General features: G+C 39.2%; 1 protein-coding gene across 2 annotated transcripts in view; it reads right to left on the reverse strand.

Moving 5' to 3' along the window:
• Window positions 1-1,905: 1,905 nt before the first annotated feature.
• The window catches only part of faah (fatty acid amide hydrolase), a 51,193-nt gene continuing 37,394 nt past the window's right edge, over window positions 1,906-15,704 (reverse strand). For both annotated transcript variants that reach the window (XM_059984054.1, XM_059984055.1), the window contains exons 8-15: window positions 14,008-14,133; window positions 13,073-13,170; window positions 8,462-8,561; window positions 8,178-8,221; window positions 7,229-7,268; window positions 5,671-5,779; window positions 4,051-4,196; window positions 1,906-3,299 (exon numbers count right to left, since the gene is read on the reverse strand). In XM_059984054.1, coding sequence (XP_059840037.1) covers window positions 3,177-3,299; window positions 4,051-4,196; window positions 5,671-5,779; window positions 7,229-7,268; window positions 8,178-8,221; window positions 8,462-8,561; window positions 13,073-13,170; window positions 14,008-14,133 — 786 coding nt within the window. In that variant the 3' untranslated portion in view covers window positions 1,906-3,176. The remainder of the gene's footprint in view (window positions 3,300-4,050; window positions 4,197-5,670; window positions 5,780-7,228; window positions 7,269-8,177; window positions 8,222-8,461; window positions 8,562-13,072; window positions 13,171-14,007; window positions 14,134-15,704) is intronic.

The following is a 15,704-nucleotide window of genomic DNA, read 5'->3' on the forward strand; positions in this document are numbered from 1 at the left end:
GTGACTCAGATCTGCATGGTCTACCAAAAGATTTCCAGGATTTTCTCACCGAGGTGGGCAAAATGGTAGATGGTCAAAAAGTCTAAGAAAACCTTTAGTAAATAGGATTCATTTTATGGTTAAATACAGCTGTTAGTGAATCCTTAAGCAGACAGTAACTGGGGCAGCTGATCGAACAGATGAAAAGCTGTAAAAAGGTATTATGCTACAGTCCATGATTTGGCAGCAGTGACAAAATGGACCTAATGGCCTCTTCTGGGATATGCTTGTAAGATTCAGTGAACCAGGGCTCTTTTCAGTGCTGTGTTAGGCAACATTATGGATAGCTTTGCTTAATTCTAACCCACTGCTTGATTACTAATGGTTAGAAATTGAAGCTTACCCTGATTGGTCTACTAAACATTTGCTGGACATCCTCAGACGATCATGAAACCAGGAAATCCTGCCTCCAAAGGATTATTGTGTTCAGCCTGAAAGTTGCATTAAAGTTCAAACTCTGAAATTCTGGGTAGTAGCTGAATAGGAAAAAAAATGCAGGTGCCGCATCTTTGCCACCAGAAGTCATGGAAAACAGGTCTCCACCTTAACAGAACCTTCTCGATAGCAATCCGGTTACTTCAGTACTAATGGCTGTTATTTAGTTATTTACTCGTTTATTGAGATAGAGTGGGGAATGGGCCCTTCTGACAACACCAACCTGCCACACCAACCAGCAACAACTCCATTTAATCCTAGCCTAATCATGGGACAATTCCCAATGGCCAATTAACCTACCAGGTCTTTGGACTGGAGAGGAAACCCATGTAGTCAGAGAGAAAGTACCAACTCCTTACACACAGTGGTGGGAATTGAACCCAGGTTACCCATACAGTGAAGCATTGTGCTATCCACTACGCTACCGTATGCATGTGACAGACAAATCTAGTGTGTGTGACCGCTCCCCATTAACACAAGCCCTGTGCCTGGAGATGACACAAGACCTTTCTCAATAAATAAATGTACAAAATATGCAGAACATTTGCTCCATGTTTTACCAAGAGTTAAAAACAAAGACTGCTAATTGAATATTACCGGTGATCACTGCAGAGTTGCATTCCTAGACAATGGACGGCGCCATTATTTTGCACAGCATCTGCATACGCGTCAAGAAATGAGAATTTTTAAACAAATAACTTGCATTTATTTTTTTTTAATAAACATAACTTATGTGAAAGTGGATTTTACTCCGTGTCTCAAATTTTGAGTAGTTATTTATGAATTCTGGAAGGAAGAAATTCCAGTATGAATGGCTACAACACCAGGGTTACCAGGAGTTTTCCAATTTCTGTCACTAAGGTGAAGCGTTGTCCGTGCTGATGCTGTCTTACGTTGCGTACCATACTGAGATAGTAGGGGTAGGGGCTGTGCGGAAAAGAATCTCCCTTGCAAATGTCTGGTGCAAGTCTCCAACGGGCAGGATTTCAACAGCCATATTAATGTATTAAACCATGCTTAAAAGGCTTTTATGTGCACTGTGAGGTCCAATACCTAGGCTTTGATGTTTATTTTTCTGTGCATGTTACTATAGATTATGAGACCCATAACCTGGAATACCAAGTTGATGTGAGTTAGCATTAACTAAGTATGAAGGCCATGGAAATGAGATTTAGAGGAGAAGCAATTGTTGCAGAAACTGGTCCAGGAAACTAAACACAAATTAGTTAGCTCAATGGCTGAACTCAGACACAGCCTTCACACATGTGATGTCAGTTACTATCATTCCCTCTAAGAAAATTTGCAAGAGAAAATGATCCATAATTTTAATTCCTGGTCCAGAGACATCAGTTCCAAGATTATGGCCTTCATATATTTAATCACCAAAGTGGAGAGTGAAGATGAAAGATTGAATGAGACAGAAGGCAGCAATCAAAGGAAAAGACGATTGCTTTATTTGATGAAGATAAACATTATTATGAAGTTTCTCCACACCTTTTGGAAACAAAAGCAGGTGGAACAAACAACAGGATTAAAGTCAACATTAATTTACTTCAGGTAATTAAATAATATGGGTATTGCATATTACAGTCATATTGCATATCAGTCACAGAGGAGGAAGGATAGTTAGGTCAGACCCAGATAACCAATTCTTCCAACAAATCACTCAAATGTGTTTACATCCAATGTCATTGTAAACAAAGTCCACTTTAAAAAACAAATGGCAGACATTACTCTGATTCTCAGGCTGGCATGCCAAAGATACAATTTCTAGCAACAGGATTCAGACTGTGAAGAAATGGAAATATACTTTCCAGTTTCAGAAAGATGCGAGACCTGGAGAGCATCTGTGGGAGCTGGTTCCCACACAACTGATGTCCATGTTCAGGGTCGTTACTGCAGGTCAGGGAAATGCTGCTGCCATGTATCCTGGACAGCCACAATGCTAAGGCAATGGGATATGTGACTTTTAAAGGTGCTGGGTGGGTACTGGATGGAATCAAGCTGCACTCATCCAGACAAGTAAAGATCATTCTCTCACATTCCTGACTTGGGAAATGACAAATACTGAGTTACTGAAGAATGCTTGGCCCTTGATGTACTTTCGTCACTACTGTATCTGTGTGTTTGGTTCAATTAAATTGCTGGTCATGGCAAATGGCCTGGTGATTATATTGTTGATGAAGTAGTGGAAGAACATTAGAGAAAACGGGATTTCCATTCCCGATTTAAGATTTAAGCACAAAACCCTTTGGATTTAGGTCAGTAAATTACTATGATGCCATTAGATAGCAGATTATTAGATCACAATAGTGATGCAGCACTGAACATTTTCCATCGTCAACTGAAGGAAATAGTTGAACTGGAAAAGTAAACATGTTTGATACAATTGCACTGCCTGAAATCCATTTAACATATTGAAGACTTTTCCCTTCATATCAAACCTCAACATTAGGCAAGGATATCTGATTAAATTTCAAATCTGTTACTGTGGAAAACATGTCCGAGGAGAACACAGATCAAACGCTTTTCTGTAGATTATGCTTCATTTTAGATGCTTATTTTAAATTATTATGCATTTCAAATACCCTATACAAGCTGCAGGTTACCAAAAAAAGTTGTCATTTCCTGAGCAAAGCGACCTTTGCATTGAAGGCCTAGTTAATAGTATTGATTTAAAAGGATGTTCCAGTCTGATGTAGTTAAATGCCTCTCTTCAGGGTAACTCTTTCCACCTCCTTCATAAAACGTAGGCAAAGTTCATCCTGCCAGGGTAAAGCTGCACACTGCACAGCTAACGGAAGGCCAACAGCACCTGCCACCGCCTGAAATAAGACAAAATGTGATATGCAAATGAGATTATAAAGGGTAAAATTAGCCATTAGCTTTCATTGGTTACACTGTTAATACATTTTAGGCACACAATTGCACTACTTGAGAATGTAGAACAAAGCAATAAACAAAAAAAAATCATAGCCAACAGAATGATTATGAGAGGCAGAGTACTGAGACAACCTGTGTACGAGTAGGTCTAGTGTAAACAGCTGGGTTTGAAGTTCAAGATGTTAAGTGTTAAACTGGTCCAATTAATTCTCACACGTGCAAGGCAGTTTACTCTTAATGTATAAGCAGATTGGAATAATTTCTTCTCTAGCCTCTCAATAACAGAAAATAAATTTGCCCATTTCATCCATTTGTCCAAATTGGTTCAGGAACAGATAACATTAATTATGTTATATATCCAGTTACATACGCCCTTTCAAGCACTCCAACCTACTGAAACCCAGATGAACAAAGCTATACAATGAATTTTCCTTTTATGACTGGGACATATGTGCTCCCCAAAAAAGAGAGTGACATCATAGCCACCCCTTTCTCTTCTTTCCAGAGAAATTTAAGTTTCCATTATCCATCAATGTTAAAACGTCAATCTAATCTTAGATCATGCTCATCAGAATTAGATCAAAGCTATGGTAAAACAACATTATACTCACATACTTATTGGTTTTGAGATCACCCCTTCAATGCAGAGATTTCTGAATCAAGGCTCACACATTTTCAGTCAGAAGCACCAACCTTTTTGAAAGTCCTGTCCCATACGTCATTGCAGTAACCAACATAGTCCTTCAGCTCCTCTTCATCCTTCTCGGTCACTGTACCAACTGGCACCACTCCAGCTGGGAAATTTAGCAAGTTGAAAATCATCTTGTAGCTGCTTGCAACTGTAAAAGGAAAATAGCACATCTCATTTTCTTCTTTTTTTATACAAACACTTAGTACTTAATATCAGAAGCGACTGAAATAGAGCATTTAGGATAGTATTTACAAGAGAAGGTGATTCTGTCTTCAAAAATCACTGTGATGAGCAGAACTATGATTGTCAAAGGCTGGTCCATCAGACCCACATGTGCTCACCATCATTAACACTCAGCGAGCTGTGGTTCCAACTTCATTGATTAGCAACTAGCACTCTGAAACTGTGGGCAGGATCTACCTCGGGTTTCCTGTGCCCCATCATCGATTTTTAATTCATTCAATTACAAACCTCTTCTCTGACTAGCAAATGATTTAAAAAGGTCGATTAAGAATAAAAGCATGTTTAAAAAAAGATTGTTGACAAGATGAGAAAGAACAGCAGAGACACACTGTGGGGGAGGGGGGGGGTAAATGAGGTGCCAACAGAAGGTGAGCAAGAGACAAGTGTTTAGACAGTACTGAACCGGGGATTGAATAATCAAAATTCAATCTCATTGAAAAAGTAGAGAAGATATTAAATTCAACAGAATAATAATAACAAACTTTAACAAAGTATGATATCTGTATCTTCATAAATGTAACTACATCACTAGTATGATGTGTGATTAAAACAGACTCCTCCTCACTACTGTCAGGTCAGAACCGTTCACCTCCTTCATTTCCCTCCTAGTGATGCTGAACCCTTAAATTAAAATAACTCCCGTTCTTGTCACTTCAGCATTTCTTTCTGCACTGCAACGTTGTTACTGTGTCATTACACATATATCGTTTACTCTTAGAGCTTGATGTAAGCAGGGAATTTCACTGTGTCCCAGTATACATGACAATAGAACATAAGAGAATACAGCACACAATGTTGAGCCTAACCAGCTAAAAAGACAAAAAACACCCACTCATTCCTCCTACCCTACACCATGTCTATATCATCCATCCTCCTTACATCAATTTGCCTATTCAAAAGCTTCTAATGTATTTGCTTCCAACACCCCACCAGGCACACATTCCAGACATCCGCCACTGAGTGAACACCAAACCTCTCACATCCCCCCATCTCACCTTCTGATACTGCATATCCTCCAACATTAGGCCTTTCAAACTGTCCACTCCATCTAGGCCTCTCAATCTTGTAAACCTCTATCGGATCTCCCCTCAGCCTCCGATGCTCCAGAGAAAACAACATAGGTTTATCCGGCCTCTTGTGATAACACATCTCCTCTAAACCAAGCAGCATCCTGGGGAGCCTCTCCACAGTCTCAACATCCTCTGTATAGTGAGGTGACCAGAACTATACTCCAGACGTAAATCAAGAGTTTTATAACGTTGGAACATAACCTCCTGACTTTTGAACTCAATAACCTAATCCGAATCTGTAGAATATCCCACAATGGTGGGACTGGGTGAGGACACTGGAGCATGGCATTACAGAAAAACTTCACTCACCTGATAACTTTCCAGCGTATCCAAGCTTAAAGGCAGGACCTAGTGCTGGGCAGAGCAAAACATCAAGCTTCTTGCTTTTCCACAAGTTGACATACTCCTCACGGTAAGCCTAGGAAAGCACATAGACTTAGTCTTCTCACTGGTGACAGCTTGCTTTGCATATACAGATACATTCAAGCTCATCCTCAACCCTGATAACAGGGAAAAGTGCAAAAATGCACACCATTTGAACTGTGTAGCTATTTCAGGGCACATCCTTAGTCACCAAGAAGCAGAGAAAAGCAAGGCTGTGGACATACCAGAAAGAGGAGGCTGGTTTCTGAATAAAATTTAGTAAGCTTCCAATTAATTCGGTCACCAGCTGGTACAATCTCGACAAGCACAGTGGTGTCAAATGTCGTTTCACAAACTGATTGTTATGACTGGGCACTGGAAGTAAAAGGGGCAAGTCACCTCTGGCAAACAGGCATCCTAGTGAAAGAAAGTGGATTCTCAAAGCAGTTTTAGTTTTCTGATTGGTGCTGAAACAATTCTCATTCAATGTCAGGACAATTAAAGAGCTGATAGTTGACATCAGGAAGGGGAAGGAGGGTGATTATGTGATTATACACTGGGAGGGGTGGAAATCAGCAGTGGAAATAGCCAGCAGCTTTGAATTCTTGGACATTAACATTTCGGATTACCTATCCTGGGTCAAGAACATAGAAGCAATCATGAGGGGAGGGAAAGATGGGGAGCACCTTTTACTTTCTTAGGATGTAAAGGTACAGTTTTACAGGATACTGTAACAAACTTCTATAGATTTATTGCAGAAAGTATCCTGACTGGCTGCATCAGTCTCGTAGAGCAATTTAAATGCACAGGTATACAAGGTGGTGCAGAGTGCAACGGACTCACCCCAATACATCTGGGCCATGTCATCTTCTCACAGCTACCATCAGCATGAGCTACAGAAGCTTCAGATCCACTATCACATTCAAGAAAAGCTACTTCCCTTCAACTCCTGAACCAACCAGCACAATGTTCATCACTAGTTTAGCAACACCATGACCACTTTGATCATTCTGCACTAAACCAGACTTTTTTTTGCTTCAGTTGCGATTTTTTTTTTTGTAAAATTTGTATACATCTTATTTAGGTTTTTCTTGTGAACGTTGCTTATATGAGGCAGCCATTTGATTTCAGGAAGGGGGCCAGTGCACTCCACACTCCTGCTGAGGTCAATGGTGCTCAAATCAAGTGGGCTGAAAGCCCAGTTCCTAGGAGTGAACATCCCCAATAGCCTGTTTTGGTTCAAACACACAGATGCTAAGAAACATCACCAGTGCCTCTAGATCCACAGAAAGCATGACCCCTTTGAACCCCACCATTTTGGTATGGCAACTGTTACACTGGACCACAAAGTTGTGGATACAGCTCAGCACATCACAGAAACTGTCCAAATTTCTCTCTGCTAACATAATCAAAGACCCCATCCACAATAACAAAGGTCAAATAAAAATTCTGAAAACGGAACAGAGTTTGGTCAATTTCCAAAGGACAGAATAACAGATCTCACCTCTATTTCAACATGGTGCTTCCATAGTTCAGTGATTGATCTGAAAGAACATAAGCAGAAATGCTGAGGGTCCCACCTCAAGAGGAATAGAATATGCAGTTTAGATTAACTGCATTAACCTTAATATTGGAGTAGTCTGGCAGTATTAACATCTAAACAAAACTTCAATTAATTTAAATTGAAGCAAATAGAACATTTGGAATCAACAATGTTCTACATTACAACCCAATAGCTTTAAAAACTAAATGAATTAAATATCCAGATTGCCAGGTTACAAAAAAAAGCACAAAGCATCTTTCAGGCAGAAGAACTAGTAATCTGGCAGCAAAGGTTGCCTGCAGCACTAGACACAGAAGTCCCCGACACACAATCCAAAAACTGCATGTTCTTCAAATTCTGAATCTACACAAAAGAGACCCAGGAGTAAATTAAAAAAGAATCCCTCTTCCCTTTTCACGTGGCTGGTGACTTCTACTTTTGGTCCCCAACTCCATATCAGAAATTCTGATTCCACTTAACGGATATCAAACTGTAGCTTCTGCCAAATACCAAAACTGCCATTCATCCTTTTTTTTTTAAATTGCATCTAACAGTTACACATACTAATTAAACATCCAGCCATTTAGCATTTTTACAGTCCCACCCACTCCAGTTGTGCTGTTACAGAACATATGAGAATAATCATATGCAAGATTGTCTTTGCTTAGAAACATGCCCCTTCACCCCTATATCCATCCATATCCATATTCCTTTTCTGATTCTTTGTTCACCACAGAGACGTGGATTTCCTTTCCATCCCCCACAAGAGCAGTACAGCTCATCCCCGGGAATTAATACTAAACCAGAACTTCAGCCCGCAGGGAAATGTTAATCACTGAGACTTCACTAATTTCAAAACCACATACACTACTAAAATTCAGGAGAAAAATATCAAATACAGATTACTTGCCCTATTCCACAAAGGCTCCTGAAGATATCTGCCAATCTTGGACTCTAGAACAGGAAGAAATTTTAAGATTTATCACTGAAAAAGGTTTAAGTAGTAATTAAGCACTCCAACTAACAACTATTCTCACAAACCTTACTACAAACTAATACCCAACAGTCTGACTAGCAACCAGTCACAAGTAATGGGCACAAGGAGGAGATAATAATGACAGACCAGCATGGTTTCATTCTGCTTCACACCTTTTAATAAATGTTAAAATATACTTGAGTAGCTTTTTAACTTACAAAAGGCTTCAGAAGGAAGGACATGATCTTCATGAATATTCCGGGGATTGTGTTTACATAAAAGATATCTTTCACATTAGGATCAAGGATGTCACCTTTTCTAGGAATGCAAAATAGAATAAAAGTTAGTTGTACTCTTTTGTTTATGTGTGGGCAGTAAAAGCATCTACTGTTGAAAACTGATACCCATCAAATACCAGTAGATTAATTATATTCTTTATCAACATTTAAAATTCTCCAGTTCATACTAAATAATTGTTTCCACTACAGAACACAGGGAGGGCAGTACAGCACAGGATCACACCCTTCAGCCCACAACATTGTGACAAAATAATTAAACTTGTAATTAAATGTCTAACTTTACTAATCCCTTCTGCCTACACTATGTACATATCCCAATGGTGTAACAGTGAACCGTCCCTTTACATTTGACCTCATACTTCAGGTTGGGCCAGATTAAATTCCATCTGCTATTTTTCCACCAAATACAATTCCACTGTATGATTTGGCAAACATCTATGCTATCCATAAAACCACCAATCTTTGTATTCTCTACAAACTTACTAACTCACCCATATATATTTTTATCCAGGTCACTTACATGATCCCTGCAGAACACTACTAGGCACAAACCTCCAGTCAGAATAAGTTCCAGCAAGAACTGTCCTCTATTGGCAAACCAACTCTGAATTCAAATGGCCAATTCACCATAGATCACGTGCATACTAATCTTCTGGATAAGCTTCCCATGAGGGGCCTTGTAAAAAGCGCCTTATAAAATCTATGTAGACAACATCAATGTCTCTACTTTCAATAACCACTTTCATAATCTCTTTGAAAAACTCAGTCAATACTAAGGCACAACTTACCCTACACAAAGCCACACTGATTGTCTCTAACTAGCCATGGTTTTCCAAATGCTCACAAACCCTGTCCTTAAGAATCCTCTCCAGTTGCTTCCCTACCACAAATGAGGAACAGCCAGTCTATACTTCTCAAAATTATCCATTTCCCTGCTTGAATAATGGAACAACATTAGCTACTCACCAAACCTTGCTTGTGAGGGTATGAAGATATTGGTCAAAGCCCCAGCAATCCTATCCTTTGCTTCTCTCAATAACCTGGGAACTTAACCACTTTAATGATAAGCAAAAATTGGATAAAGCTGGCATGATGGGCATATCAAGTCAGTTGGGAGAAGGGACAGGACACCAATGGGTGGCCATAGGCAGATGGAACCAGGCTGGGGATTGGGGGGGGGGGGGGGAGCAAAACTGATTGGCACAAGGATGGGTAAAGGGTGGGGGGTGGGGTGAGTGGATGAGAAAATGTAGTTGGATCAGAAAGAGAGAGAGGAAAATAAAACAGTAGGAGTGGGTTAATGGAACTTGCGTCATACCACTGGGCTGCAGGCAGAACAGGAAGCAATGTTCTCCTAGTTGGCACTGAGCCTCAGCCTGCCAGCAGAGAACTTCAAGGACAAATCAGTTGGTGTGGGAGTGGAAACGACAGCTGAAATAATTTCCATCTGCAAGCTCAAGATGACCTTTATGGACAGTGAGGAGACATCCCCACCCCAAACAGTCCATGAGTGGTTTCTGTGACAGAGGAGCCCGTACCGAGAGAGGTCCAAATGCCACAGACAAGGTTGAAGGAAGTGCATGTGGATCTTTGCCTGACCTGTTAATACTGGATTCAGTGGATCCACTATAAATATCAGATGCTGGCACTTCCATCACTGGGTTGGATCCACCAAGCATCTACTAGCATTAATATTGGAGAATCTGATTCTTCTTTCCTCTGGCTAGCCAGGACTGGTGTAGGAGCAACAACCCTATTTATTTCACCAAGGATTCCTGGCCCTATAGCTTAGATGAGAAGAGGCAAGGGAAATTCAATTTCTAAAACTTTTTTCACAACATGCTTTTAATTTGCTTTAATCCAAAGTAGTTTAAATAATTTAAATTCAATTTTTTTTTCTTTTTTTTTTAAAAAACTTGATCCTGGATTAATGATCCTTGCCCGCTTCCAAACATCAGTCAATGTTAAAATCAGTATTAAAGTCCAGTTAGATACGGTTGAGGGAAGGTTGGGAGAGCTCAGGCTTCTCCCTTTGGAGTGGAGGAGGATGAAACGTGATGATGGTAGTGTAGAAAGAGTGGGCAGCAATGGCTAATACCAGTGGACATCCCTTTAAGCTAAGTAGAGGAAACTTAGGAAAGATGGCAAGGGCAGTGTTTTTTTAAATTTTTCTCAAAGTGGAAAGTGCTTGGAATCTACTGCCAGGGATGATATTAGAGGCTGATAGAATAGGGACACTTAAAACATTCTTAGATAAGTGCATAGATGTAAGAAAAGTTAGAGGTATGGGTCGTGTAGGAGGGAAGGGTTAGCTTAATCGCGGAGTAGCTTATATTGTTGGCACAACATATGGACCAAGGGCCCATACTGTGCTGTAGGGGTCAAGATGTTGCCAGTGAACAACAATTCCTCAGGTGACATCCTCCAGATAGCAAATTTCTCCAATTATTTCACTTTGTCTACACCTTTTGCTTGTTCTTTTTGTCCTGTTTGTGTTATGAAAACTGGTGGAGTCTGTGACCTACAGTTTGGAACTCGATCGAAGGATCTGCCACTATGCCGTGTCCAGAGAATTGCCTCGTGAAGTTTAGAGATGGGAGGGGGGGGGGCCGAAAAAGTGTGAGGACACAGGCCGACTCATGGAAAAGACCAGAGACGGGCCACGGGGCTGTGAACGACTCCATCTCGAAGTGGAGAAGAAGTTTGAAGAATCGAGGTGAATGCAGAGGGAGTCAGTGATGGCTCGCAACAGAGGTGGTCAGCAGCTAGATCGGCACATTTGACCCCAGATCAGCATTCGGACCCAGGTCAGCAGACTCAGTCCATTCAGCTGCTCTGCTTGTATGCAGAAAAAAAAGTTTCCAATATTCTGAGATTTATGTGATTATTGGACTGTACTTTATATTGGTTTCCTCCAGTTTTCCAGTGTTTTCTTTCTTGTGGCTGATTGATGGGCGAGTGATGTGTTAATTTTTTTGTGTGTAAAGGGGGGCTGGGGGTTTTGGTGCTACTGTCGCTGTTCTTTTCTGTGAAAGAGGGAGTCAGGGATTGTTATTGTCACCGTTCCTTCTGAGAGTGAGGGAGTCTGGGGCTGTTATGTTCCGTGAGTGAGGGAGTCGGGGACTGTTATCGTCACTGTATTTTTTTTTGCTGTGGGGAAGGGGAGGTGGATTTCGGGATCGGCAAGTTTTGTTTCTTTTCTTTATCATGCTGTTGGGCTGGTGGGGGAAATTGATATCTTTTTTTTCCATCAGAACCCATGGTCTTTCTGTATTTAATGGCTATCTGGAATAGACAAATTGATAGAGTTGTACTGTGAATGCACAATAAAATGAACCTTTGCTGTCTAAAATGGCCCATGGTCATGGAAATATCATTAACTTCATATTTTTTTATGAATTTAGGTTCAAAAATATAAATTTGCTTTCTCTTTTTCTGACCTTGTCCATTAGAAATGGCACTTCGATTATCTGCATATTTGCACAAGGGATCAAAATGCGGTTTAAGCGCTTACTGTCAAAGCCTGTAATTGTGGGTGGGACATCCCGACTCAGAACCACAGCAAATATTTAGGGGAAGACAAAGAATAAATGTTTGCATTAATTGGCCTCATCAGCATCACTCATTACAATACTGTGGAGATGTCATTACCAAAATGAGTGATTTTGTGTATATTCTAACACGAGTAAAATCGGCAAGTACTTCTGATAGATCAGAACCTATTCAGAACTCAGCGATGGCCTATATGTCTTAAATACGACTGGTTCTAAGATGCATATATTCTCACATCCATCTTACTCAGCAAACATCCTACACTCATCTTTTGCTTTTTTTCCCTTCCATCTATCCATTCATGCAACCACTTTCCTTTATTTTTGGTCTATACATACCAGCAAATGAAACTCTTACCAAAGGCATTTTAAAATACAAGTTCAATGTTATCATCATATTTGATTTACTCATTTTCCTTCTCTTATGGAGTTGGAATCCAAAACTGGACTATTTGGAGTTCAATGATCCTGGTCAAGATAATACGATATCATGATTAGTCCAGGATATCTTTCAGGAATTGTGCTTTATTGGCAAGGCCAACATTTCTTGCTCATTCCAAATGTCCCTCAAGGTGGAGATGGTGAGCAACCTTCTTGAAGTTTGTGATTCTCTGGTGAAGTACTCTCACAGTAGCGATTTAGTTAAAGCAACAAGGCACAGCAGTACATTTCAAACCCTAATTGTATAACTTTATACTTTCATTTTACATGCTAGGGTACCATACCGACTTGCAAGATAATGCCAAAAAGGTGACACCTTATTTGATTGTCTTTATGACAGATGACAGACATTGATTAAAGTTACTGGGGTCCGTGAATTCATAGCTACTTGGAATGGGTTAATGTGCAAATACATTCATGTTGAGCAGCAAAATCGAATTCCTTAAAATTTGTATAACTGCAAGAAGGTTAAACTCTCAGCATATAACAGAGAAGAACATAATCAGATCTCTGCAATCCCTCTGTCAAAGAGACTTACAGATTTTCCAGGATAATAGTGCCACGATCTGCCCCAACACCCTTTAATACAAGCTCTTTAAATGCATATGGTATTTTCAAAGGTGTGAAAGGAACCAGCTGGGGGAAAAAAAACAGGTTTAGTTAACACATCTTGAATAATAATCTAATCTTTTGGAGAGTTAATGCAAATCCCCTTACCAACCAAAATTATTTAATACTATTGTTAAAATCTGATGACTGAGACTTCTTGAAACTAGTTCCACATGGTCATATCTTAGGAAGTAACTTCATTATTAGAGAAATAAATGTATTAAGTAGACTCATTTTCATGTAAACTGCAAGGATGTAGTCTTGACAGTGTACAATAAAAGGAATCTTTTAATTGAGCTAGATGGCGGTTCTTAAATAAACCCTGAATTTCCAACTCAACAGTCAGACATGAAGGAATTATGCTTTCTTTGCAACTAATCTTTGTCCTTTCCAGACAGAATGTTACCAATAGTACAAATGTACAACTTGTATAAAAAAAACAAAAAAAATCCAAAACACTTAAAGATACGAGACTGACTGCTTGGAAGGATTAAGCAGAATTTCACCAAACCCCTTCACTCAAAAAGATTGCTGCTAAACCTCTCTGCACCTTGTCGCACATCAGGCGGTAACATTACTCTGTCTTTAGCCTGTTGTTTTATGAGGCAGAGTTGCTGGCTCGATGCTCAATCCAGCACAGATGGAAAGTGTGCAAGGAGCCGGACGGATTCAAACCTGGGACCATTCCCCTTGAAGTCAGGATCAAATAGGTACTAATGGCAAATTTCTTTCATGAACCAAAACAAAATTCAGATCCCACTGAATTATCATAGATTTGTTAAGTTATAAACTAGTAAAGCAACTTTTGAGCCTCAATTCCCAAATACTACTGGCGATTTCTCAATCATAAGGATGCAAACCTACCGTGTGGCCAGCCGCCTCCAACAGCTGCTTGGTTTCCATAACAGCTCGCTTCATGCAGGCCAAGGGGATCCAGAATCCATCACTCTCGTAATAACCTATTCTCAGCGGCTTAGAGCTGGAATACACCTGAAGGAAAATGAACAGTTCATACAGGGCAGGAATGTAATCTACCCACTGAGCAGAGTAACCACAAGCTAGACCGGCTTTTGGCATCCCATTACAATATAACTAAAGAAAGGAGTCGAGAAAAGTGAATTGCAAGGAAGGCAAGGATAGAAACTAATGAGGAAACAGCAAGCAGGCTGCTTTCAAATCAATGGATATACTTTAATTAACTTTTGCCACAATTTAATAATGTACAAAATTGTTTGTTAGCTTTCAGCCATGTCTTATGCTGAGCTCACCTCTTCAGTTAACAACCCACAGACTACATCTGCTAATTTTTCTTTTTATTAATTTTAAACATAAAAGAAACATAGATAGAGTTTGAGAATATGTAATTAATAGGTTAAAGTATAAATACAAATAGATAATAATCCATTTATAATAATCTCCCAAACTCATAGTGATTACAACAAAAGGAGTAAATAAGAAAAAAACCTCCAAAAAAACCTAACCAACATGGGCCATTGCATTATATCAAATATACACAGTAGTGACAATAACTCTGTACCTCCATCCAAATAATTAAGGATAATAAAAGTAAGGTTTAAGAAAAGTCAGTTTAGCTCATACGAAAATGTTGAATAAATGGTCTCCAAGTTTCTTCAAATTTAATTGGTCAAAAACAACTCTTCTAATTTTTTCTAAACTCAAATAAGAAATAGTTTGAGAAAACCACTGAAATATAGTTGGAGGATTAATTTCTTTCCAATTCAATAGAATGGATCTTCTAGCCATTAATGTAACAAATGCAATCATCCGCCGAGCTGAGGGGGATAAACAACTATTATCCACCATCGGTAAACCAAAAATTGAAGTAATAGGATGCGGTTGCAATTTGATATTCAGAACTGTTGAAATAGTACCAAAAATATCTTTCCAATAATTTTGCAAGCAGGGGCAAGACCAAAACATGTGGGTCAATGAAGCAACTTCAGAATGACATCTGTCACAGGTGGGATTAACATAAGAATAAAATCGAGCAAGTTTATCCTTAAACATATGAGCCCCATGTACAACCTTAAATTGTATTAAGGCATGTTTAGCACAAATAGAAGAGGAATTGACTAATTGTAAAATTTTCTCCCACTGCTCAGTGGATATAAGACAATGAAGTTCTTTTTCCCATTCCTTCTTAATTTTTTCTGGTACTTCTGGCTGTATTTTCATGATCATGTTATAAATGATGGCTACTAAACCCTTCTGGCAAGGATTTAGAGCTAAAAAATTTTCTGTAATGTCCATTGGACATAATTTCAGAAAAAACTGTAACATGTTATTCAAGAAATTTCTAACTTGCAAGTATCAAAAAAAATGAGTTTTAGGCAAATTATATTTATTATAAAGCTATTCAAAGGACATAAAACTACTGTCTAAAAGAAAATCACGAAAACATGTTATACCTTTTGTTTTCCATAATACAAAGGCATGATCCATAAAAGAGGGCTGACAAAAAGTTAGATATAATAGGACTTGATAAGATAAACTTATTCAAGCCAAAGAATTTACGAAATTGAAACCATATTCGTAATGTA

Source organism: Hypanus sabinus, chromosome 11 (genome assembly GCF_030144855.1).
Source record: "Hypanus sabinus isolate sHypSab1 chromosome 11, sHypSab1.hap1, whole genome shotgun sequence".
Taxonomy (NCBI): Eukaryota; Metazoa; Chordata; class Chondrichthyes; order Myliobatiformes; family Dasyatidae; genus Hypanus; species Hypanus sabinus.